This window comes from Bactrocera dorsalis, chromosome 1 (genome assembly GCF_023373825.1).
Source record: "Bactrocera dorsalis isolate Fly_Bdor chromosome 1, ASM2337382v1, whole genome shotgun sequence".
Classification (NCBI taxonomy): Eukaryota; Metazoa; Arthropoda; class Insecta; order Diptera; family Tephritidae; genus Bactrocera; species Bactrocera dorsalis.
Window position 1 is genome coordinate 86,618,338 of NC_064303.1, and position 27,470 is coordinate 86,645,807.

At 39.1% G+C, this 27,470-nt stretch overlaps 1 protein-coding gene and 2 long non-coding RNA genes across 8 annotated transcripts in view; 2 read left to right on the top strand and 1 right to left on the bottom strand.

Moving 5' to 3' along the window:
- The window catches only part of LOC105223898 (ankyrin-3), a 37,874-nt gene that overhangs the window by 4,037 nt on the left and 6,367 nt on the right, over window positions 1-27,470 (top strand). The window contains exon 2 of one of the 6 annotated variants that reach the window (XM_049446544.1): window positions 20,388-20,465. The exons of 3 other annotated variants lie outside the window; for them this stretch is intronic. In XM_049446544.1, coding sequence (XP_049302501.1) covers window positions 20,441-20,465 — 25 coding nt within the window. In that variant the 5' untranslated portion in view covers window positions 20,388-20,440. Of the gene's footprint in view, window positions 1-20,387; window positions 20,492-20,759; window positions 21,007-27,470 lie in introns of those variants that run through there. 2 more of the 6 variants (XM_049446549.1, XM_049446545.1) reach the window with 2 other exon arrangements.
- Window positions 1,374-22,686, bottom strand: LOC125775798 (uncharacterized). The gene is made up of 2 exons (XR_007421384.1): window positions 22,595-22,686; window positions 1,374-2,027 (listed from the first exon to the last, which is right to left on the bottom strand). It is a non-coding gene; the product is annotated as an uncharacterized LOC125775798 (long non-coding RNA).
- Window positions 22,723-25,964, top strand: LOC125775797 (uncharacterized). Its single transcript, XR_007421383.1, has 2 exons — window positions 22,723-22,832; window positions 25,815-25,964. It is a non-coding gene; the product is annotated as an uncharacterized LOC125775797 (long non-coding RNA).

A 27,470-nucleotide genomic window follows, 5' to 3' on the forward strand; every position in this document is an offset into this window, starting at 1 on the left:
TAGCCTAATATAATAAAATCAAATATTGTTATAGGGCAGACCTATTTAAATAGTACTTGTTCTCCAAAAATCATTTATGGATTATAGTCGCTGTATGTCTGCATATTCTTTCCCTGAGCTTTGCGTATAAAGCTCTCTTCAGTATGGTGCTGTGTCAATAATTCTTCGTTCTGCATTAGCTAAATGGTTATTGCATGGTGAAAGGCCCCGAAAACGAAAAAGTCGGTCAAAACAAAGTGTCATCTAGCCTTTTCTTGGAACGATTGTCATCGGCTACTTTGAACATAGTAAAACAATACACGAACAATACGAGTTGGCCAAGAAAGAGATTGACTGGACATCGTAATAAAGTTAGTCCAAAGACTGCCTAGGCAGTTTCTATATTACTTACTTGCTTCATTGACTCTTGGAAATTTTTGTTTCAGCCACAAGAACCCTCTTCCATTTCTGTCCATTGCCTTAACAAAATTCTTCATTAAACCCAATTTTATATGCAAAGTGGTAGTAATACCTTTTTGGGATAAACTAGAGGTTCACTGGTGACGTTTTTTGTCCCGGAGTGAGTGCCTGACGTACTGCCCACGGGTTCTGTACATAATGACAGTCTCTCGCACGGCTGTCCCATTCCTTCGTTCTCATGATAACGGATGTGCTTTCATATTTTCATATGATTTCTTCATATGAACCGCATAAGCTAAATTCAACACAGGATAACTCTTGCCAGCAGGTGCTACTTCGGACTGGGTAGGCAATTGAGAAGCAAAGCCCTCTCTCGACGAACAAAAACCAAACTCTATAAGTCACTCATTATTCCCATTCTGCTATATGGTGCAGAGGCATGAACGATGACAACTTCTGATGAGTCGGCGTAAAGAGTTTTCGAGAGAAAGGTTCTGCGAAAGATTTATGGTCCTTTGCTCGTTGGCCACGACGAATATCGCATTCTATGGAACGATGAGCTGTATGAGATATACGACGACATTCACAGTTCAGCGAATCAAGAGACAGCGGCTGCTCTGACTAGGTCATGTCGTACGTATGGACGAAAACACTCCAGTCCTGAAAGTATTCGACGCAATACCCGCCGGATGAAGCAGAGGAAGAGGAAGACCTCCACTCCGTTGGAAGGACCAGGTTGAGAGGGACCTGGCTTCGCTTGGAATATCCAATTGGCGCCACGTTGCGAAAAGAAGAAACGACTGCCGCGCTGTTGTTAACTCGGCTACAATTGCGTTAGCGGTATCTACACCAGTAAAGAAGAAGAAGAATGCCTCGAGCAGTTCTATAACTAGTGACTAAACTTTTATCTCTACAACACTCCAAAATATGGGTGTGTCTAATTATGCCCAAAGAAGTAGTTCGCACGTGGAATTAATGTTAAAAAATTTATATTCGCTTTATTTAGTAATGACCTAAATAATATAATAATAATAATTCTCCACATCAGCCGTTCGTAAGAGCTTCCTTATCAACCATTTCTCAAGAGCCCACTTCAGCGTCGAATTAAAGTTCACACTTTCTTGGAAATATTTCAATAAACAATATTTTGTTTTCAATAAAAGTGTCCAAAACGGAAATCTTGAAATTTGTATATATAATTCATCTAATTTTAAATGTAATATACCTTGTACTCAAGATCACATTTCTCTGAAACGAAAAGCACTTTAAACTCATTTCTTGCGATGGGTACATTATTAGCTGTTCAAACTTAGCAAACACTTCAATTGCACTCAGCAGAAATATCAAGTATGTATGTGTCGTGACTGTTACACCAGCCAGTGCTTATTTTAGGTTACCTTATCCCCGTTGTTTGGTCCACTGCTTGATAGATTGTTGGTTCGAAACCTGCCAAAACTATCCCTGTAATTATAATAAAGGCGTTTTGCATAAAAGCGGCCGCAGCTATTTTCTTCGGCCCGTTAATTGTTCTGTTTTAACAGTTATCTGCGATCCTCTCATCGGGGCGGGAACCGAGCCAAACAATAAGCAATGGTGTAACTGAGAAATTGGTACTTCCATTCAAGTACCTCTTCAATTACAAATAATAACTCACTTTATTTGCGTCTGAGAGTCTTATGTACTCTTATTTCCATTTAAATAGCCACAACTCATTGATAGATATCAGTTCTATTCACAACGGCAGTGATCAGTAGAAAACATGAGGACTATCTCTATTTTATCGTCTGTGTTGTGCAGTTTTTTGCTGTTGCAAGTTGCTTCAGCTATTCCTGTCGCCGAAGCTGAATTAAATGGTCCAGCTCAGGTTCAGCAACCTGAAGATCCCGAAATAGTGAAAAATAAGAACGGCGACATAACGATCGATGCCTCGATTCAATCCAATGCTTATGTCGAAATTCCTGAGTCAGTGGCAGAAAATTTCTTGAAAGCCATGTTTGAAGCGCTTCAAAAAATGCAGATTTCCGGCGAAACCACAGTCCATAGCCAGGTCCATGTAAATGATGTGAAACCGATCAACGTACAGGAAGGTCCTAAACCAGAGGCTCGTGCCGTTTGTATTGCACTCTTTTGCAACTCTAGCTGCTCCTCTCGTGGCTACCGTGGAGGGTTCTGTAGCATGTCCAACTGTATTTGCCATCTTTAGCGCTTATGTAATAAAACCGAGGGAGGTTGAACTCCGGGAGTGCAGGCAGAAGTGAGAACTTGAAGTTATGGCGCGTTGGGCACTTTTTTGGGTGAGCATTTTTAGGTGCGCTCGCGACATGAGAAATTGTACATAAAAAATCAAGTTTATCAAAGAAATGTGGGCACTTTTTGAATGGACATGAAGTATAATAATATAGAAACTATATTCGAAGAAAGTGATTTTATTTAAATGATTAACTGTTAGTAAATAGTAAATACAAAATTTAGCAATTCTCATCCATAATTTCAACAACTCTTACATCATCATTATCAGCATTTTCATCATTATTATCGGGATTTTTATCAAATTCTAAAACTGAAACAATAGGTCTATGGTAACTAAAGTATGAAATGAACAATTTTGATTTAAATCGATTTATATATCTTGTGAATACTGCATCAATAGTAGTTTTGTATTTTGTTGTGCTAAGATAGCGATCATTGGACATCGTTAAATCAAATTCTTCATATAAAAATTCAATTAATGATTGATTTTTGACATCTGCAAAGTTTATGTTGAAATCTCCACTCAAAATCATAGGATAATGATCATATCATACATACACATATTAATTTTTATCATAAATAGTGCGGAAGCAGCTTTAGAATAGATGAATAAATTTGAATTCAAGAACTCTCGTATTGCTTGTAAAGACTGTTTTGGTGAAATATAAACGGCAGCCATTATTATTGTTTGTCCATTAGAATGGCATTGGGAAATACAATACAATATTCGAAACATTAGTGCTAAACATACTGATATATCTCGCATGCACTTCCATATGATCTGTTTGTATCAGAGAACTGCAAATATCACTATTTTCTTGATTTACTCATACGCGAACTTTTTCATTCAACTCAACTCACTGAAAAAAAACACAGTGATGAGTAAAAATCAACTCATTTTGCCGTACATATCATTCCGAGGATCTTGAGTCTTCGGTTCAAAATTTCTCACTCAATTCAACTCACTGAACAAAAGTCAGCGTTCAACAAAATGAACATGGGTTGACGAAAGCATCATTCGGTTCAATTTGAGATGATCGTGTATGAGTAAACGATTAGCGACAAGACGACACGATGTGAGCGTTACGACTGCGTGGACAGTAACAATTTCTATGCAAGCCTCTTGCGTTCCACGAACTGCAGCTTGTTGTTGTAGCTTATTTTTGTTTTCGTTCTTCTTACATTTCATCTGCGCAGAAAAAGTGCCGCTTGCTGCGCGCATGAGTAAAATCATACGAGTTGATTTTTGCGAGTTGAGTGTTGTTCTTGTACAAAACAGTGACTGTTGAACCGAATGAGCAAGCGCCCGAAATCATTATATTGAACACTAGCCGAACAAACTCGGAGTGAAACAAAAAATCGCACGCGCCCGAGTGAATTTAAAATCAACCACGAAAATGTGAGCGCATGCCAATTTGATCGGCTGATCCAAACAGTGTGATTATTCGGCTGTTGAGTGCGTACGAATGTTTTTCATTCACCCGAAGCCGTTCTCTGGTTTGTATGCAATAAACAGCTAGTTGAAACTAGTGATGAGCGATATTTCACTACCGGTGATTTTTTCACTGTGATTGAAAAATCGCAAATCTCAACTGCGATCACACTTTATAAATAGCAGTTCGCTTCTGTGATCGCAGTTCGAACCTGTGAATTACGATCACTATAGCAAATAGCAGAAAAGTAACAACTTGTATATGCTATTTTTCGTCAAAGCGGTTTGAAGTTTTGAGTGTAACGTTCTTATAATTTTTAATAATGGCAGGAAATGTATCAAGGAAAAGAAGTGAAGTGTGATGTTTGAAGTGGTAGATAAAATATAATCAAAAAGGAATATTTTAATTTGTTTTAATACAGTTTTTAATTTTACTTATTGTTTAAACCAAATTTGAAAGCTTTTTGTGATGAAAACAAGAATTGTAACTAATTAATATCAGAAAAAATTATGGAATAAAAAAATTACGGGTTTTTTAATATTTTCCCAAAGATTAGGAAACTCGCGTTAATTATTTGGTCTTGAAAATATTAAAAGCGGGTATTCTAAGCAAACAAATTATCAACCGCACTAATGGTAATTCCTTCTAAGAAATGTGTGAAACCATCATACCAACATACAAATGAACTATGCAATACGCTCTAAGTGTCAGGTAGCCGAACCGAAAATGTAGTGAAAAGAAAAGCGGAAAAACTTGACTCGAGTTACAGGAGCCAAAAGAGAATTTGCCGCCAATAACGACAAAATGTTTCCGTCGTTCCCACGACAGTCGGGTCTACGTAAGTGGAACAGACCCGGACTTTTATTCGGACAAACAGTGTCAAATTGGCAGAATCTGCCGCTACAACAACAACAACGACGTTTGAACGTCGACTTACAGTTCTATTCTCATGCCCTCACAAAAGTCACCAACCTCACTACAGTGATGTTGCTCATTATAGTGAGGGTTACCTTATTCTGGCGAAAGTTCAAAAGCTCAAATGCTCACTATTACCCAGGTAGGAAATCACCAATTGCCCAGCCTTTAACCACGCCGTTCCCAAGACTTGGCAAGCTTGGATCAGGCTTGGTATCCAAGCCCGGACCAATAGTGGATGAGCATTGGAATGTAGCGTGGGGCCAGACCTGGTAACTAGGGCTGGCCCAGGCCGTCTTATTAACACTGGTCCAGGCCCCGAAACCAGCGCCGTTCCAGGCTTATTTTTTTTTAATACCTTGGCTTAGCCAGGGTTCAGATGTAATTTGAATAAGTATTTTGTGGATTGGCACATTCAATGAAGAACGATTTATCGGAAGTAATTATGTTTAATTGTCTTTATTATATTATTAATATTATATATATTGTTATACATATACTCTAAATGGACTTCATCCACATGGAAAATGAAAAATAAGCATTATGTTGTCGTAACTAAACAGAACTCCCGATAATAATGAACGAAAAACATTAACGTAACTCCTTTTTTTTTTAAACACAAAAAATACAAAATTGTTGCCTGAATTGTCGTAACTGGACAAACCCCCTGATAATATTGAACAAAAAAATAACGTTAAAAATTAACTCCTTTTTTTAACACGAAAAACAGTAAACTCGCAAAATTAAGTTTTCACTGACTGATGAGTTCTGTTTCAATCCCTCTAAGCTCTTTTTTCAGTTAAACTGCACCAACTTTCTTTTTACGCTGTATGCGTCCTCCATCTCTGTCGCCAGCATCTGCTAGCCAATCACTTGTAATCATAATAATCTTCAATGGATTTATTAGAGTGTTTATATTTTGTCTCAATGAAATCTGGAAACCGAGTAAAAAAATCAATGAAAACCAAATAAGTCAGTCACCATGAATGGACTTCGTATACAAACTTCTCACACACGTATTTTTTTTCCTTTCCTTTGACAACACGGCCTACGCCACTATAATTAAGTTGAACTTCTTTGGCCATTAATTCCTTGAGGATCTTCTTAATGTCTACAGCGTAATTGGATTCTTTATGCGTTAACACACTCATAAATTCTTTCTGAAAAAAATACCACAAAAATATTCTCAGACAATTGGTAAAGTCAATAATAACACCTCAAAATATAAATAAAGGGTGATTTTTTAAGAGCTTGATAACTTTTTAAAAAAAAAAAAACGCATAAAATTTGCAAAATCTCATCGGTTCTTTATTTGAAACGTTAGATTGGTTCATGACATTTACTTTTTGAAGATAATTTCATTTAAATGTTGACCGCGGCTGCGTCTTAGGTGGTCCATTCGGAAAGTCCAATTTTGGGCAACTATTTCGAGCATTTCGGCCGGAATAGCCCGAATTTCTTCGGAAATGTTGTCTTCCAAAGCTGGAATAGTTGCTGGCTTATTTCTGTAGACTTTAGACTTGACGTAGCCCCACAAAAAATAGTCTAAAGGCGTTAAATCGCATGATCTTGGTGGCCAACTTACGGGTCCATTTCTTGAGATGAATTGTTGTCCGAAGTTTTCCCTCAAAATGGCCATAGAATCGCGAGCTGTGTGGCATGTAGCGCCATCTTGTTGAAACCACATGTCAACCAAGTTCAGTTCTTCCACTTTTGGCAACAAAAAGTTTGTTAGCATCGAACGATAGCGATCGCCGTTCACCGTAACGTTGCGTCCAACAGCATCTTTGAAAAAATACGGTCCAATGATTCCACCAGCGTACAAACCACACCAAACAGTGCATTTTTCGGGATGCATGGGCAGTTCTTGAACGGCTTCTGGTTGCTCTTCACCCCAATCGCGGCAATTTTGCTTATTTACGTAGCCATTCAACCAGAAATGAGCCTCATCGCTGAACAAAATAAAGCGCGAAACACATTTCGAACCGAACACTGATTTTGGTAATAAAATTCAATGATTTGCAAGCGTTGCTCGTTAGTAAGTCTATTCATGATGAAATGTCAAAGCATACTGAGCATCTTTCTCTTTGACACCATGTCTGAAATCCCACGTGATCTGTCAAATACTAATGCATGAAAATCCTAACCTCAAAAAAATCACCCGTTATATTCCAAATAAACTCACAAGTGTCACACGCTTGCTCAAAGCCTTTTCAAGGTTAGCCAAATTGTCCTCATGCATTGGGTCGAGAGTCCTCTCAAAATCGAGGAACTCTTCCAAAGTCTTAATAGGAAAGTTTGTACATAATCCTTCCCCGCCATGGGTTCAGCTCCAGCAACATGATGCATGGTCATGTTAATCTTGAGCTCTTCGATTTTTCTATTTAAACCGTACTGGATGCATCGTTTTGAGTGAGAAATTGTCACGTAGTTTGTACATGAGGAAATCCAATTTAGGATCCCAGTAATCCATGACAAATTCTGAAAAATGAGAAAAAAACAAAGAAAATACACAAATTTCCTCCACAATATGGTTGGTACTTACTTTTAAGAGGATCGCCTATGGCACTCAAGGTTCAATTTTCCTGAAAAAAAATGAGCACAGCTATTTACTTTCAGACGCTCTAGCCCCGGCTGCCTCATTATCTCTTGGTTGATTTTTATTTCTGGAAACTTCAGCCTCAGCAATTCTCGATGTTCTTAATGTAGAGGACTCCCTTTCTTCGACAATTTGTTCTAAGAGAGAAAAAGTTTGCCTTGACATCATTGCCGCTTGATTTTTGGTTAATTTTCTAGCTCGATTGGTTTCAGCACCTGAATCTGTGGATTCTACGTTATCACGTTTTTTATAAAGACATTTGATCCTCCTCTGGGCCTTGTCGTAATTCCCTGTAAAGTGTAGGTTATGTTTTCTCTAATAAAGAAGAGTTCATTTATTTCAATTCGATGATAAACGATTGGGTATGCATGAAAAATATTAGTATAACGTTATTCATACGAGCACTTGTGAGAATTTCAACGTCAAATTTCTCCCACGACGATTCTGGAGGACTGAAAACTTTCACTATTGTGTCTATTATACAATATTTATAAGGGGGAGGAAAAGCACAAGTACTATTGTTGTTTCCATCGGTTCTGGTCACCCACGACGCTGGAACGATTTCAAGGGTTTTTTCCCAGTCTCAATAATTTCGTCCAGGAACTCCACAATTTGATACAATTTGCCATCTTTCTCTTGAGTACTCATTCTGAGGAAGTAGATGAATAAAAAAATGTGTACTTTAAAGAGACAGTTTATGTGAATGGTCCTTTTAATGTGCGAAGTATTTTGCAATAATTCGTCGAATAATTAATTGACGTAATATTCAGCGGAATTATTTTTAAAAAGTATTCTCACAAATGTGTGAATTAACTGTCTAAAGTTTTTTTTATCGCTCAATGTTTCAACATAGTAAATTATGGCGTCAACATCATCAGGAATGATTTTTGGAGGTTATATGAAAAGATTGTGGAAATGTGTAAAATTTTCGACAAATGCTAAGGCAACTAATAAAAGAGGAGAATAGAATAATACTTCATTCTGAATCATAAACAATTGGCAAAAATACTTACATACGTGAAAAGCGAATTAATCCAAGCTGTTATGTACTGCCCACAGGCAATGACGCCGTGCAGAAAAATGACGCAATATCACGCTACCGTTGTTGCGGGATATATAATACAGTAACACCAACATTTACAAATGAACCGCCGTTTGTCAAAAATTTGACACTGGATCCGTCTCCTCTCTCTGTACGAAAACCTCCGCAAAAACCATCATACCCATCAAAATTGCACTATTGAAACAATCGACGTTATGAATGCACCAAGGACACAGCATACTATTTTTCTTTGATTTTCATCATTAAACACTTGGATTTCACAGCACCGATGGTTACCAGCTCATGCGAATCTGCTAATTTGTCAATTGCGAAAATTCCAATTTCTCTTGACGCACAGGGAGCGTCAAACACATCATTTAAGGAGTGCAGTTTAAATCCATCTAAGTAAATATCGTCCGTTGACTTTTCACTATGATGGCACTTCGATTTAACCCATAATTTTGAAAAAACAAAGAGTTTTTCCGTGGTTAGTTCCACGACATTGTTAGGTTCCACAGCATGTAGTATCATGTCATTATAAGTTACTGATTTGACTGATGAATATTCTTCACAACTTATTTTGTCGCAGGGAATTTTTCAGGTTTCACATCACGTATTGCAACACGAGGTCTCACTTTTGCACTGTCTGATGAGTCTAAAGCACTGAGGCGATTGACAATTTAAGCCAAGGGTTTCGCTCAGCTACTTGCAAAATCCTTCAACTGACCTATAAAATTCTCCCCCCAAAATGCAGAGTATTGGCTCAGTGAGGTTTTAAAATGAGCTGCGTCATCACAGAGGTGACTGAGGTGATGAATTGTCATTATGACACTGTCTTCTCCATAATAAATCGGCATTAGTTGAACGAAATTATGCAATAGAATAGAATTATGCGATAGAATCTTTGCCATGGGAAGGCCCCTGGTTATCAATTTATCACTGCACAAAACACGACATGCTAAAGCAGACGGCGTAAAGCAGTAAAAACGAGCATTGAGTTGCTTTCCATTGCCCAATTTCCTCGACATCAAACTCCTTCCTCTGAAATTCTGCCGTTACATAATCTTTCATCGAATTCATTAAATCTGAAAATTCTTTCAACTGTTGTGTTGATAATTTATAATTATTTTTCTCCCACACAACCATCGATGGTCATGCCTTCGAGGATTAATTTTTTAGCTTCCTCCACGAAATCACTCAAAAAAATCACTCACATTTTTAGGCTTGGACCTACCATAAAACAAAGCTACCACAAAAGGACTGCAGGCATATTTTTTTGTCACCAACTTCATCGTAATAGGCCGGAGACTTCCCTTGGAATAATGGTATACCTTCAATCCATCTATATGAACTAACACACGTACATATGTTTTTTTCTTTGTAGACATTCACGTCTATTCGTTTCTCCAAACCATTTCGAATTCCGAGATAAAAAAAATCCCCAATCTGATCTTTATACGCCATCATCGGTTTGGTTTTCACTCCGTGATTGAAGCCAAGAAGTTTATGGGCAGTGGATGGCACTTCAGTGTGTCCTTACTACGTAGAATTTCTAAAAATCCACTCACCACTTTCACCTTGATGTTGCCTATATTGTCAAGTGTTAGCTGGCGTATTTTCTCAGTGAGGGTCTGAGGTGCTTCAATCTCAATTCCTGAGTTCATCAGCTCGGTCTGTTGAGGGGCTGCATCTGCTCCTAGACTGACAGGTGCTATCGCGTTGTCATCATCGTCGTCAACCGACATAAAACTTAAACACCCTGCGAAACTCTCTAGCAATGTATCTTGTTGTAGAACTCTACTTGGAGATTCTGCACAATTTTCTAAATCATGAGATGGCTTTGCTTGGTTAGGGCTCCTTTCATCTTTCTGTGCTTGGAGCAAGTTTTTATCAGAAGAATCCGTTGATTCATCACGAATATCCTCATCAGAACTGTCAATAATTAATAATAATAATAATTCGAATACCCTGTGGAACTCATGATTGAACACCACTCATTAATCGAATTTAATTTGTAGACGTTGACATTTGTGTTCTCGATGGAAGCGCCATCTCGATGTCAATATTACAAATATTGAGAAGGAAATTAATATGGGGCTAGCAATCAAACATTATACTATTAGACACTGCAACGTTTTGATTTCGCAGGGAAATAAAATCAGGATGCAGTGTGATTGAAAAGGAATCAGTTTCAGCCAGCCTGGGCCCAAGACTGGCTGAGAAACTATAAGCCAAGGCTGAATGAACCAGACTTCTTCCAAACTTGGTACAAACTTGGCAACCAGGCTTGATACCAGGGAGGGATCCAAGCCTGGACTTTACCCGGTGTGACTAAGATACCAAACCTGGTTCAGTCCCGGACTACTAAAGCCTGGTTAACCACGACTAATCCACGGTTGATCCGGTCGTGAAGCTTGGCAATTCCTACCTGGGTATCACAAATATCTGTGACGTGCGAAAGCAGCCATAATAATACAAAACATCTGTGTTTGTTTTGTTTTACATCAATATGCAGGATGTTTCAGATACAAGATAAGTAAATAAAAATAAATATAAATAAATAAATTAATTTTTTCTTAAAGATTTTACACGAAATTTGGGATCAAGGGCACAATCGGAGCAATTTTAGGGAGGGTGCTAGAGTAAGAGAACGTTACATTATGTCTTTATAATATACATATGTATGTATGTATGTATATATTTCCAGTGGCGTTATGTACTATAAATATATATATATAAATATATACATATACATATGTAAGTTACTTACTGTCTAAGAATGAATACAAAGACATCTACATAAATTTAAATAATTCATTTTATTTATTTAATTTTTTTTATTTTTTTACATTTTTATTTCATTTTATTTTATTTTTTTTACATTTTTGTTATCACTTATTTAATTTTTCAAAAAAACATTGATTAAGCCGGTAACTACTACAGGTAGATGATATGTAGTGATGTGGAAGGTGAGTGGTGAGTGTGGTGTGCTGTTGTGATGATTTGTGTTGAAATGTGGTGTGGCTGTGTTTCATTACAGGGTAGGCCGAGAGTCATTTAGACATCCCGGCCCCCCTAGGCAAATTATTAGCCTAGTAGCCTTTGCAATTGCTGCAGTGTGGCCACCACGTTACTGAGTCCAGTAGGTTGGCGAGACCGCGGCCTAGGTTGACGCCGCCGCGTAGAGGTATTGGGTTGGTGGCGCCGAGTACGTGTTCGGGATTCTGGTGGTGGCTCAGCGCTTCGTGGTCGTGCAGCACGGTTCGCCTGCGGTCGTCGGGTCGTAGCACGACTGGAGGGGGCAAGTAACTGTCTGCCGTCCCGATGAAGGAGCGTATGATGCGGCCGCATGCATATTTGGCACGTATACCCTGATGTACACTCCGATGTGGAGTGGGTAGGTGCCAGACAATTTAGGCAGTGGCCATGTGCCTGAACAATCTGCTGGCGGAGCGGAGGCAGCATCCTCTTAAAAATGCCGCAGTGCGGCAACCTGTGGGGGCGGCGGCAAAGCGGGCATCGGAGGCGCTGTGGGTCTGCTGGCACCGGCGTCGGATTTGCGCGTGTTGCACTTCGGGGTGTTGCACTTCGGGCAGCGGTTGGTTGCGTTGTGGCCGTGGGATTTCGAGGGGCTGGTGTAGGCCCCGTTCGTGGCACGTGAATGGTCGACCGAACGGCTGGCGTTGGTGCTGGCGGCATATCGACATCCATTTGATCTGTCAAAGATATTTACGTTATATGTTTGTGGTATACGGATATGATAGTTGGTGCTACGTTAGGTGGCACTGGTGGGTAGTCATGTGGACCACCCATCTATTACTACGTTTGCGGTTTTCATTAAGATAGGATTTGTGGTTTGTTTTTGCGGGTTATATCGATTTATCGTTTATTGTTTACGGTTTACGTGTCGGTTTTATCGGCTGTGGGCAAAAAGCATAGTTTAACGAGCGGCCGAGTTAGTGTTCCGTTTTGCGTACGGAGATCAACTACGCGAATATGACCGTCGGAGCCGTGGTAAAGCTTCTCTATGCGGCCAAGCCGCCATTCAGTGGGGGGGAGACAATCGTCATGAATTAAGACACAATCTCCAAGCTTAGGCGCGTTTTCTGGTGTTTTCCACCGGTACCTTCTGTGGAGGTCCTTTAAATAATCTTCTTTCCATCGAAGACTGAAATCGTGATGGAGAATTTTAATTCTTTCCCATCTGTTTAATAAGGAAAGCGACTCCACGCCTGGCTCAGGTGTGGCCAGAATGGGCGCTCCTTTAAGAAAATGTCCTGGTGTGAGGGCTGTAAAGTCTGATGGATCTTGTGAGAGGGCTGCGAGAGGCCGTGAGTTGAGAACGGCTTCAATTCTAGTTAAGAGGGTCGTGAAGTCTTCATAATTGAACTTATAAGTGCCAGCTAGCTTCTTGAAATGTGATTTGAAGCTTTTTACGGCTGATTCCCATAAACCACCCATGTGTGGAGCGCTTGGGGGGATAAACTGCCAATTGATGCCTTGGGGAGCATATTTTTGAATAATGTCAGGTGAGACTTGTTTCATAAAATCCACAAATTGTTTCTCTGTGGCTCTTTGAGCTCCGATAAATGTTTTACCATTATCGCTCATGATTTTGGTTGGAAAGCCACGTCGTCCGACGAAGCGAGCAAATGCCGCGAGGAAAGCCTCCTTTGTCAGATTGGAACATAGCTCAAGGTGTACTGCTTTTGTCGTAAAACAGACAAAGACAGCCACATAGCCTTTCATCAGGGTGGGAGACCTTAGCATGGACGCCTTTATTTGAAAAGGGCCAGCAAAGTCGACACCTGTAGTGGTGAAAGGCAGAGCAAAGTTACAGCGTTCCGGTGGAAGTGCTGCCATAATCTGCGTTCTCATTTTCTGCTTGTGCATAGTGCAGACCTTGCACGTGAAAATGCACTTCTTGATTTGGGGCTTAAGGCGGGGAACATAGTACTCTTGGCGTACCATGTGTTGCATGAGGCGATGTTCGGCGTGTAACATGAGTATATGGATATAATTGATGAACAATGTGGCGAATGAGGATTTCTCTGGTATTATTATGGGATGGCGTTCGTTATACGTAAGGCTGGAATTAGCAAGCCGGCCGTTTGCACGAAGCAGACCTTTCGTGTCTATAAATGGGTTTAGTACTAAGAGTGTGCTCTTTTTGTCAATTGGCTTCGATTCTCTTAGTAACCCTAGGTCGCGGCTGAAGTAGCGCGTTTGGGTTGATGCGATAAGAGCGACCTTCGCTTTTTGTAAGTCTTGGTGCGTCAATGTATCGCATTGGGGGCAAGTTGCTCCCTTTACCTTAAGTTTGAGTCGCTCTACGAATTTGAGAATATAGGCGACTACTCTGAGTGCTCGGGGGAACGATGAAAATCGTTCAAGGATGTCAGCATCATCCATTGTTGTGTGATAAGTGGCGATTTTTCGACCTTCTGGGGCAATTATGTTGCGCATTGGCGATTGTGGCCAAGAATCGGGAGATTCTGTTAACCATCGGGGGCCATTCCACCAGAGGGTGGTGGTGGCGAGATGAAGGGGTTTGCACCCTCTTGTCCCAAGATCGGCAGGATTGTCAGCACTGGCTACGTGGCGCCAAGTGACTGATCCTACTAGATCAAGTATTTGAGACGTTCGGTTAGAAATAAAGGGTGATTTTTTAAGAGCTTGATAACTTTTTTTAAAAAAAAAACGCATAAAATTTGCAAAATCTCATCGGTTCTTTATTTGAAACGTTAGATTGGTTCATGACATTTACTTTTTGAAGATAATTTCATTTAAATGTTGACCGCGGCTGCGTCTTAGGTGGTCCATTCGGAAAGTCCAATTTTGGGCAACTTTTTCGAGCATTTCGGCCGGAATAGCCCGAATTTCTTCGGAAATGTTGTTTTCCAAAGCTGGAATAGTTGCTGGCTTATTTCTGTAGACTTTAGACTTGACGTAGCCCCACAAAAAATAGTCTAAAGGCGTTAAATCGCATGATCTTGGTGGCCAACTTACGGGTCCATTTCTTGAGATGAATTGTTGTCCGAAGTTTTCCCTCAAAATGGCCATAGAATCGCGAGCTGTGTGGCATGTAGCGCCATCTTGTTGAAACCACATGTCAACCAAGTTCAGTTCTTCCATTTTTGGCAACAAAAAGTTTGTTAGCATCGAACGATAGCGATCGCCATTCACCGTAACGTTGCGTCCAACAGCATCTTTGAAAAAATACGGTCCAATGATTCCACCAGCGTACAAACCACACCAAACAGTGCATTTTTCGGGATGCATGGGCAGTTCTTGAACGGCTTCTGGTTGCTCTTCACCCCAAATGCGGCAATTTTGCTTATTTACGTAGCCATTCAACCAGAAATGAGTAGACCATAAATCGGACGTAAAGCGCGAAACACATTTCGAACCGAACACTGATTTTGGTAATAAAATTCAATGATTTGCAAGCGTTGCTCGTTAGTAAGTCTATTCATGATGAAATGTCAAAGCATACTGAGCATCTTTCTCTTTGACACCATGTCTGAAATCCCACGTGATCTGTCAAATACTAATGCATGAAAATCCTAACCTCAAAAAAATCACCCTATATATGTTTTCCACGCGTGTGGTGGTTTTTCTAACCAGGCTAGAACTATTTCGGAATCGGACCAGAGGTATAATTTATATTTTGCCATGTTTAAGTGGGTCTGCACCATGGAGACTAGCTTTGCTAGGAGCAGAGCGCCACAGAGTTCAAGTCGTGGTAGACTTATGGTTTTTAGCGGCGCAACTTTTGCTTTTGCCACTAGTAGGTGGCTTGTAGTTGCAATATTGCTTTGGGTGCGCACATATATAGTGGCACAATATGCCTTTTCAGAGGCGTCGCAGAAGCCGTGTAGTTCCACTTTGTATTCGGGGGAATAGTTTACCCACCGTGGAATGTGTATCTGCGAAATGTCTTTTAGGTTATTAGCAAACTGGGACCATCTTTCTAAGCGAAGAGGTTTCACTTGTTCGTCCCAGTCAGTTCCGTCTAGCCATAATTCTTGGATCAGGATTTTCGCTTGTATCATAATTGGCGAAAGCCATCCTGCGGGGACGAAAAGTTTTGCCACAGAGGAGAGAATTTGGCGTTTTGTAATGGCGGATAATGCGGATATGGACTCAGTCGTGTAGGAAAACTGGTCCGATATCGCATTCCATTGGATGCCCAGTGTTTTTGTTGTACTTTCCTTTTCGAATATAAGGAAATTAGTATCCAACAAATTGTCGTTTGGTATATTTTGCAAGATATTTGGGTGATTAGCTGTGATCTTTTTTAGGGGAAACCCTGCGGTGTTGAGGGCCTTTATCACTTGTGATAAGGACTCGTATGCTTGTGAGAGGCTGTGGCTCCCAGACAAGATATCGTCTACATACGTCTGTGTTTTTAACACTTGTGTTGCCAGAGGAAATTCTGACTTTGTGTTTTCTGCCAGTTCGTGGAGTGTGCGAATGGCTAAGTATGGAGCACAGTTTACGCCAAAGGTTACTGTTTTTAATTTAAAGTCGCGTAGTGGACTATTGGCAGATTTTCGGAAAATAATCCGTTGGAAATCTTGATCATCTTTATGAACAATTATTTGTCGATACATTTTTTCGACATCCCCATTGAATACGTATTTGTATATACGCCAGTTCAATATGAGGAGCATTAGATCTGGTTGGAGTGTGGGTCCCGTAAATAGAATGTCATTTAGGGAATTCCCCGAGCTAGTGGTTCTGGAGGCATTGAAGACAACTCTGACTTTTGTTGTTTTTTTGTCAGGCTTTACTACTGCATGATGTGGCAAGTAGAAAGAGTAATATTTGCCTCTTATGATTTTTTCACATGGGCTTACTTCCTCCATGTGGTCTAAATGGAGATATTCTTCCAAGACACCATCATAATCTTGTTTTAGCTCACCTTTTCTAAGTAGGTTTTTTTCCATACTTAGAAACTGCTGCATTGCAGAGGTGCGAGAGTGACCTAAGGCGAGTGTGTCTGGGAATTGTTGTTTTAGTGGTAGTCGTACGACATACCGACCATTAGCTGTTCGAGTAGTTGTGGCTTTGTAAAAGTCTTCACAATACTGATCTTCTGGTGTTGTAATTGAAATGGGGGGGAGTTCCTCTAACTCCCAAAATTTTCTCAATTGTGAATTGAGGTACTCGTTTGAGATTTCCTCAACTTGAGTTGTCAGTGCTGTGACTGGTTCCGCAACTAGTCCACTTAGGACCCATCCGAAAATGGTATTTTGCGCCAGTAGTGTTTTAGAAATTTTTTCAACACCTTCTAGTATAATTTGCGATATGAGATCGCTGCCTAATAGCAGGTCTATTTGAGCGGGGGTGTTGCAGTTGGGATCTGCTAGAGTCAGATGTGAAATCTTATCCCAATGCTTGCTATTTATTTGATAGCTTGGAAGCATGTTTGTTAGTTGCGGTAAGACAATAGCATTTGCTTGAATGCGCTTATCCGCTTGGGGAGAAATTAGGGTAATGGGGCATATTTTGTTAGAGTTTTGTACTACTCTTCCGCCCATTCCCGTAATTTCATAATTGGCTTGTTTTGTTGGCAATTTTAATTTATTTTGGGCCTTAGACGCTATAAAGGATCGTTGGGACCCTTGGTCTATTAGGGCTCTTAGTTTGAACAGTTCTCCTCGATGTTCGATGGAGACAACTGCTGTGGGTAGTAGTACTCTACTATGATTATCGCTGTGTAGCGTTTGAGATTTTAATGCCTTTGAGCAGCATGGTGTCTCTTGGCAATTTTGTTGCGTTTCTGTTTCGGGAGTTGCTGTTGCAACTAAACCCGTGGCTTTTTTTGAAAAAGCGCTACTTTGAGTTGTGTTGGGAAAGTTGTTTATGTGCAACATAGAATGATGCCTTTTGTGGCAATATACGCAGTTAAATTTGCTTTCGCAAGCATTGAGATTGTGTGAGTGGGACAAGCAGTTTGTGCAGAGTCTTTTTGACCTGACAAAGTTGTTCCTTTCATTCACATTCAATTTTTTAATTTTTCGCAAGCTTTTAGCTTATGCCCTCCTGTACATAGTTCGCATGACGTGAATTTATTTTGTTCAGATGTGAACGATTGTGCTTTGAAAAAGCTTCTATTTAAATTGTTGTTGTTATTGACTTGGGGTCTATTGAAGCTTCTGTTTAGGTCGGGTTGAACGTTTTTAGTTCTGACTGTTTTTTTATCTACCCTTTCTGCAATTTCATATTGGGCAGTTAGGAAATCTTTCATTTGCTGCCACGTTGGGCAGTCTCTTCTTGATGAGAGCGTTTGCTCCCATAGAAGTAATGATTTTTCTGGTAATGCTGCGGTGCATACGTTTACCAGAATAGGGTCCCAACTGTCTGTGGGAACATTTTGTGTCGTTAGAACCGACAAACAATTTGAAACAGTGGATTCTAATTTTATGAATTCTTCACTTGTTTCTTTTTGAATTTTCGGCAAGTTCATGAGTATGGTTACTTGCTTGTCGACCAATATTCTTTTGTTTTCATATCTGGCTTTCAGAGCTTCCCAAGCCAAATTGAAATTGTCATCACTCAATGCGAACTGTTTTACTATAACGCCTGCTTGACCTTTAGTTTTGTATCTGAGGTGATACAATTTTTGTGCTTGTGATAGTTCTGGATGGTTGATGTAAACGGCTGTAAACATGTCCCGGAAGGACGGCCATTCTTCATAACCTCCATAGAATGTTTCTGTGTCACATGGCGGCAACTCGAGGTGGATGCCGGAACTTGCCTTTTGACTTTCTATTTGTGGCAGCTCTACTCCACTGTGGGGAGTAGGTGCAATTGCTTTAATGAGTTTTAATTGATCGAAGATCATCGCTTTTGTTTCTTCGTACTGGTCTAAGCAGTTTTCGTATATTGCGTAAGCCGAGGATTTGAAATTGTGTGTATCTAAATCGTCAGAATCTAGAATGGCGTCATGAGCCACTTGGAGCCGAGTCCAAAAGTTTTCAAGATTTTGAATTTTGATTTCTAATAACGATTCAGAGTTTTCATTAATCGGCAAAGAGGCAAATCTAGTGCAGTATCTTAATAAACTGTCACTTTGTGAAATTAATTTAACAACCTGTTTTGAGCGTGTAGCTCCTACAGGTGTATTTTGATTTGTGTCGTTATGAACCATTTTTGCAAAATAATATTATTTAGTTATATTTTAGTTCGAAAATATATTTGAATTGTTAATTGGTATTCAAAACCGCGCTTTTTATTAATTAAAATGTTTGATGACCGTATTATTTATTTTTAGGTACACCCTAATAATTGGCTTGTATGTACTTGTTTTTGTGCAATTGAGAGCTCGTCGCAGAGATCAATATGCTTTGTACATAAGTATCCACGAATTGTTTGTGCTTATGATTATGCTTCTGTTCTTAAGCAATTGAGAGCTCGTTAGAGAGATCAATTAGCTTTTTGTCCACAATCCTGCTTGTTTTTGTTTGCCAAAGAACAAGAGGTATTGCTGGATAATTGCAAAGGTGGACTTTGAACTTTTGGTTTTTTTTGGAGATTTCGTTTTGCGTCACAGGCAGATTTTGCCGTGTGATTATATGTACAAATATATTTATATATTTATGTTCGCTCTAAGAAGAGAGCGTGGAAACGGAATTGAAAAATGTAAATCTGTTTATATGTACATATATATGTGTTAATATGTAATATTTTGAGACTTTATTTAGTGTCACAGGCAGATTATTTGCCGTATGTTTGTATGTAAGTATTCAAATTTATATCTTTTTTTTTTGGTTGTGTTCACAACTTATGTATATTTTTTGTAACTGCTTTTTTTTATATTCGTTTAAATAAATGAATTTTGTGGGTTTAGTTTACTTTTCCGTTTAGGTCTTTATCTATATTTTCGCTTATTTTTGTCTCTGCTTACTTGTGGTATGCAGTCGTGTTTAAGGCTTTATAAAGCAAATATTCGATTTTTTTTTGATAATTTTGTGCGTTTTGAGAACAAAAGGTTAATATTTTTCTTTTTGAAAAAATATTAATAGCCGTTGAGTCGGATTTTAATTATAGATATGTATAACATTAAATACGGCTGTAATTTTAGGCATAGACATGCGTGCATAAATGAAATAAATAATGGACATAATACGCTCACTTGGTTACATCAAGGGCTTTGTAGTTGTATATAAGTATGTATGTTTGTATGTATATGCTCCTCTCCGAACTGTTTCCAGCTGATTTGCCTGTTCGCCTTGTTCCAATTCCTGTTCTCCACCTGGCCACCTCTTTGTGCTGTTGTTTTGTTGTATGTATTTTGTGTTTTTTGTTCGCGCCCGAATAGTTTTATTGTATTTATGTATGTATGTATGTATATAGTTTTTGGTGGGGGGTTTCGCGCCTGTTTTCTGCGTTGTTTTGCTTTTAGGTTTCGCGCCTGATATTTTCTCTGTTGTTTTTTGTCTTTTTTGTTGGAACTGTTACTATTTTGATTTTCCTTGTGATTTGTTTGTGTATTAGTTAGTTCGCCTATTATATATTTTCAGAGTACTGCACTCCACTTCTTTTTGTTCCTTATATTTTGTAATGGTAACTAATTGTCATTTCTGTTTTGGTTTTTGATATGGGTTCACTGCACTGTTTTGTTTTTGCACTGCACACTTTTATTTGGTTGCTTTTTTGTTTGTTATATACATACGTATGTACATATTGTTCGCCACTGCACTTTATTGAACTGCACTGTTTTTTGTTTTTTCGTTTCCAGATTTCAGATTTATTTAAAATCCATTAGTGCCTTTCTGCTAGGCTCGAAGGACCATGATTAAGCCGGTAACTACTACAGGTAGATGATATGTAGTGATGTGGAAGGTGAGTGGTGAGTGTGGTGTGCTGTTGTGATGATTTGTGTTGAAATGTGGTGTGGCTGTGTTTCATTACAGGGTAGGCCGAGAGACATTTAGACAAACATTTTTATTTTTTATTTCATTTTTCAGACATTTTGCAGCTGCTCCTGAGTTGTCCTTTCCGTTTTTGTACGCCTAGAAATATATGAAATTATTGTATATATATACATATTTAAAATTTGCAAAATTACTTACATATGCTGATTATCCATTTGTGTGTCCATTCATTTCAGAATAGGGCTGTAAGCCTCCCAATTTCAGTGCTTAAGGGTAACCTAACAGCCCAAGAAATATTTGAGAGATATCTTGTGAGGCATAATTTGTGAGGCTATTCTTGCTCAGAACTCATAAGAAAAAAGCTTAAAAAAGCTTAAAAAAGTCACCACGTGAGGTAAAAAGCTTTTTGCTGTCAAACAGCTTTTTTAATAAAAATACTCGTAAGCAAACAAAAATGGACACACAAATGGATAATCAGCATATGTAAGTAATTTTGCAAATTTTATATATGTATTCCTAGGCGTACAAAAACGCCATAATGTAAAGTTCTCTTACTCTAGCACCCTCCCTAAAATTGCACCGATTGTGCCTTTGATCCCAGATTTCGTGTAAAATCTTCAAGAAAAAATTAATTTATTTATTTATATTTATTTTTATTTATTTATCTTACCTCTTCTTTGTATCTGAAACATCCTGCATATTGATGTAAAACAAAACAAACACAGATGTTTTGTATTATGATGGCTGCTTTCGCACGTCACAGATATTTGTGATAATAGTGAGCATTTGAGCTTTTGAACTTTCGCCAGAATAAGGTAACCCTCACTATAATGAGCAACATCACTGTAGTGAGGTTAGTGACTTTTGTGAGGGCATGAGAATAGGGCTGTAAGTATGAACTGTAAAACACTATTTTCCTGTTTTATCTTAAGCACAACATAAGTATGGACTGTGAAACCGGGCATTAAGCTTGTTAGCTCTCATACATTAAATTTTTTTAATCATTTTCCATTGAAAATAATACTATGATGCTTCAAATTACAAAACGTTTCATCAAATACCTTTAAATATCACAAATTTACTTAATTTTCATTTTTTATAAGTGGTCTTGAACGATGCAACAAATCCCTCCGTTTATATATTTTTTGGTAAGATTTCAATCTGGCCATCGCTCGCTTCCAATTGATCAACTGTCAAAGTTTAGGTGGTTTTGACGTTTAGCAATTGATCTCTCACTTCCGGTGAGAGAGGAGTTAAACATCTCTTTATCTCTGCACGTCACTGTTGACAGTCATAACTTTGAAGTCATAGATAATTTCGTCTATCTTGGAACCAGCGTAAACACCACCAACAATGTCAGCCTGGAAATACAACGCAGGATAACTCTTGCCTACAGGTGCTACTTCGGACTGAGTAGGCAATTGAGAAGCAAAGTCCTCTCTCGACAAACAAAAACCAAACTCTATAAGTCACTCATAATTCCCGTCCTGCTATATGGTGCAGAGGCCTGGACGATGTCAACAACAGATGAGTCGACGTTGCGAGTTTTCGAGAGAAAAGTTCTGCGAAAGATTTCTGGTCCTTTGCGCGTTGGCCACGGCGAATATCGCATTCGATGAGATATATGACGACATTGACTAGGTCACGTTGTCCAAATGGCCGAAAACACTCCAGCTCTGAAAGTATTCGACGCAGTACCCGCCGGGGGAAGCAGAGGAAGATTGCGATGGGTACATTATTAGCTGTTCAAACTTAGCAAACACTTCAATAGCACTCAGCAGAAATACGAAGTCTGTATGTGTTGCGACTATCACACCAGCCAATGTTAATTTTAGGTTACCGTATCTCCGTTGTTTAGTCCACTGCTTGATAGATTGTTGGTTCGAAACCTATCAAAACTATCCCTGCAATTATAATAAAGGCGTTTTGCATAAAAGCGGCCACAGCTATTTTGTTCGGCCCGATAATTGTTCTCTTTTAACAGTTATCTGCGAGCCTCTCATCGGGGCGGGAACCGAGCCAAGCAATAAGCAATGGTGTAACTGAGAAATTGGTACTTCCATTCAAGTACCTCTTCAATTACAAATAATAATTAAATTTATTTGTGTCTGCGAGTCTTATGTACTCCTATTTTCATTTAAATAGCCACAACTCATTGATAGACCAATCAGTTCTATTCACAACGGCAGTGATCAGTAGAAAACATGAGGACTATCTCTATTTTATCGTCTGTGTTGTGCATTTTTTTGCTGTTGCAAGTTGCTTCAGCTATTCCTGTCGCCGAAGCTGAATTAAACGGTCCAGCTCAGGTTCAGCAACCTGAAGATCCCGAAATAGTGAAAATTAAGAACGGCGACATAACGATCGATGCCTCGATTCAATCCAATGCTTACGTCGAAGTTCCTGAGTCGGTGGCAGAAAATTTCTTGAAGGTCATGTTTGAAGCGTTTCAAAAAATGCAGATTTCCGGCCAAACCACAGTCCACAGCCAGGTTCATGTACCTGATGTAAAACCGATCAACGTACAGGAAGGTTCAAAACCAGAGGCTCGTGCCTTTTGTAATACAGGCAATTGCAACTCCCGCTGCTTCTCTCGTGGCTACCGTGGAGGGTTCTGTAACATATATTCCTCCTGTATTTGCTATCTTTAGCGTTTATGTAATAAAAAAATATCATTAAATGTACAATAAAAACGTTATTTTTTATTCAAATAGAGTCTAGCTATAGTTAGCGGGCCTGAAAGTGCCAACGTACTTGTTTTAATAAAAAGATTATTCAGGGCACTAAGTATACGCTTTAAATTCCATTAAATACGAAATTCAAACTCTCAGCTTTTGGTTTTTGTAAGAAATCGACTCATCCACTTGTTCTCGTAAAAGATTCGTACTTTGGCCTGACCGAGATATCACCACAAACAAAAAATATCTAAGTAAGTGGGTAGGTAGGTGCTTCCCGTCATTTTGATGCCCAATGAAGCAACTTATATTCACTATGCTTTTTATATTATACAGCCATTGAAGCTTTGTAGCCTAATAGAATAAAATCAAATATTGTTATAGGGCAAACCTATTTTAATAGTACTTGTTCTCCAAAAATCATTTATGGATTATACTCGCTGTATGTCTGCATATTCTTTCCCTGAGCTTTGCGTATAAAGCTCTCTTCAGTATGGTGCTGTGTCAATAATTCTTCGTTCTGCATTAGCTAAATGGTTATTGCATGGTGAACGGCCCCCGAAAACGAAAAAGTCGGTCAAAACAAAGTTTCATCTAGCCTTTTCTTGGAACGATTGTCATCGGCTACTTTGAACATAGTAAAACAATGCACCAACAATACGAGTTGGCCAAGAAAGAGATTGACTGGACATCGTAATAAAGTTAGTCCAAAGACTGCCTAGGCAGTTTCTATATTACTTACTTGTTTCACTGACTCTTGGAAATTTTTGTTTCAGATACAAGAACCCTCTTCCATTTCTGTCTATTGCCTTAACAAAATTCTTCATTAAACCCAATTTAATATGCAAAGTGGTAGTAATACCCTTTTAGGAATCAACTAGAGGTTCACTGGTAACGTTTTTTTGTCCCGGAGTGAGTGCCTGACGTACTGCCCACGGGTTCTGTACATAATGACAGTCTCTCGCACGGCTGTCCCATTCCTTCATTCTATTGATAACGAATGTGCTTTCATATTTTCATATGATTTCTTCATATGAACCGCATAAGCTAAATTCAACACAGGATAACTCTTGCCAGCAGGTGCTACTTCGGACTGGGTAGGCAATTGAGAAGCAAAGACCTCTCTCGACGAACAAAAACCAAACTCTATAAGTCACTCATTATTCCCATTCTGCTATATGGCGCAGCGGCATGAACGATGACAACTTCTGATGATTCGGCGTAAAGAGTTCTCGAGAGAAAGGTTCTGCGAAAGATTTATGGCTCTTTGCTCGTTGGCCACGACGAATATCGCATTCGATGGAACGATGAGCTGTATGAGATATACGACGACATTCACAGTTCAGCGAATCAAGAGACAGCGCCTGCTCTGACTAGGTCATGTCGTACGTATGAACGAAAACACTCCAGTCCTGAAAGTATTCGACGCAATAGCCGCCGGATGAAGCAGAGGAAGAGGAAGACCTCCATTCCATTGGAAGGACCAGGTTGAGAGGGACCTGGCTTCGCTTTGCATTTCCAATTGGCGCCACGTTGCGAAAAGAAGAAACGACTGCCGCGCTGTTGTTAACTCAGCTATAATTGCGTTAGCGGTATCTACGCCAGTAAAGAAGAATGCTTCGAGCAGTTCTATGACTAGTGACTAAACTTTTATCTCTACAACACTCCAAAATATGGGTGTGTCTAATTATGCCCAAAGAAGTAGGTCGCACGTGGAATAAATGTTAAAAGAATTTATATTCGCTTTATTTAGTAATGACCTAAATAATATAATAATAATAATTCTCCACATCTGCCGTTCATAAGAGCTTCCTTATCAAACATTTCTGAAGAGCCCACTTCAGCGTCAAAAGTTCACAATTTCTTGGAAATATTTCAATAAACAATATTTTGTTTTCAATAAGTGTGCAAAACGGAAATCTTGAAATTTGTATAAATAATTCATATAATTTTAAATGTAATATACCTTGTACTCAAGATCACATTTCTCTGAAATGGAAAGCACTTTGAAATCGACTTATTTCTTGCTATGAGTACATATTGTATTTAAGCTGTTCAAATTTAGCAAACACTTCAATTGCACTCAGCAGAAATATCAAGTATGTATGTGTCGTGACTGTTACACCAGCCAGTGCTTATTTTAGGTTACCTTATCCCCGTTGTTTGGTCTACTGCTTGATAGATTGTTGGTTCGAAACCTGTCAAAACCATCCCTGCCTTTATAATAGAGGGGTTTTGACTAAAAGCGGCCACAGCTATTTTGTTGGGCCCGACAATTGTTCTGGTTTGACAGTTATCTGCGAGCCCCTCTTCGGCGCGGAAACCGAGCTAAACAATAAGCAATGTTGTAACTGAGAAATTGATACTTCCATTCAAGTACCTCTTCAATTACAAATAATAATTAAATTTATTTGTGTCTGCGAGTCTTATGTACTCTTATTTCCATTTAAATAGCCACAACTCATTGATAGATATCAGTTCTATTCACAACGGCAGTGATCAGTAGAAAACATGAGGGCTCTCTCTATTTTATCGGTTGCTTTGTGCAGTTTTTTGCTGTTGCAAGTTGCCTCAGCTATCACTGTCACCGAAGCTGAATTAAATGGTCCAGCTCAGGTTCAGCAACCTGAAGATCCCGAAATAGTGAAAAATAAGAACGGCGACATAACGATCGATGCCTCGATTCAATCCAATGCTTATGTCGAAATTCCTGAGTCAGTGGCAGAAAATTTCTTGAAAGCCATGTTTGAAGCGTTTCAAAAAATGCAGATTTCCGGCCAAACCACAGTCCATAGCCAGGTCCATGTAAATGATGTGAAACCGATCAACGTACAGGAAAGTCCTAAACCAGAGGCTCGTGCCTTTTGTAATTTATTCCTTTGCGACTCCCAATGCTTTTCTCGTGGCTACCGTGGCGGGTACTGTAACATATTTTCCACCTGTATTTGCTATTAAATATGTATATTTATCGTTTATGTAATAAAAATTAACATTAAATGTGCAATAAACGAGCTTGAAAGTGCCAACGTACTTGTTTTAGTAAAAAGATTATTTTTCGCAATATTTCAGGGCATTGCATTTAGACATCACAATATACCAGGCATATAGGCAGTTTCAGATTCTATATTACTTATTTGCTTCACGTTGTGAGTTTTCAAGAGAAAAGTTCTGCGCAAGATTTATGGTCCTTTGCGCTTTGGCCACGGAGAATATCGCATTCGATGGAACGATGAGCTGTGTGAGATATACTTGTATGACGAAATTGACATAGTTCAGCGAATTAAAAGACAGCGGCTACGCTTGCTTGGTCACGTTGTCCGAATGAACGAAAACACTCCAGCTGTGAAAGTATTCGACGCAGTACCCGCCGGGGGCTGCAGAGGAAGAGGAAGACCTCCACTCCGTTGGAAGGACCAAGTGGAGAAGCACCTGGCTTCGCTTGGAATATCCAATGGCGCCATATAGCTTCTGTCCTAGTGCGTTAAACAAAGGGTTAACTTCTGAACACTATACTAGATCCCCTTCTTGAAGAAAGCAAAATGTGAGGTCTTTCTGCCTTTTTCTGTCAAAAGTAATATTTACATCACTTTGGAGAAGGTTCCCACCTTTTAGTCTGGATGCTAAAAGTTCAGACTGCTTAGATTTAGATCTCGAACTAAGTAATTAAGTTCACCCTGCGAAATTAGATGCGGCACTGTTGAACATCCTGATAAATCAAATAAAAGATCGCTTGTCATTTCCTTTGGGGTTTCAGCAGCAGCACTTGAAGAGCTGGTCGATTCTAGTTCTTCATCGAGACTCTAAGATTCTGGTGCTTTTGGAATAGGAAGTTGGTCGCTGTGTTTGACAGGTCTTAAAGCTGATGGTAAATTACAATACTTAACCGTATGTTTAGACTTCGGTCCAATACCTTTAATATTCATGAGGCAAAAATAGCAGTATTTAAGATGGTATTTAGGTTCTCTCCAAACCATTGGCACCACAAATGGCATTTTAGGATTAAAACCTTTTAACCAAGTTGTTAACAATGTTACACAAGTTTTACAACAGATATGAGGGGTCCATGCTTTGTCTTGTTCCCCAACTTTAACACCAAAATACAGTTCATAAGCTTTTAGCACAAGCGGAGTAAAATTACGTTTTTGCGATTTAAATGTTAGTTCTCCCACACATAACAAAAACTGTTGGCACTATTCACGCACTACCTAAGCATAGTACCAAAAATCTTAAACACGGTAATTTCAAAAACGTAAAGGAATTTGAACTCAAAAA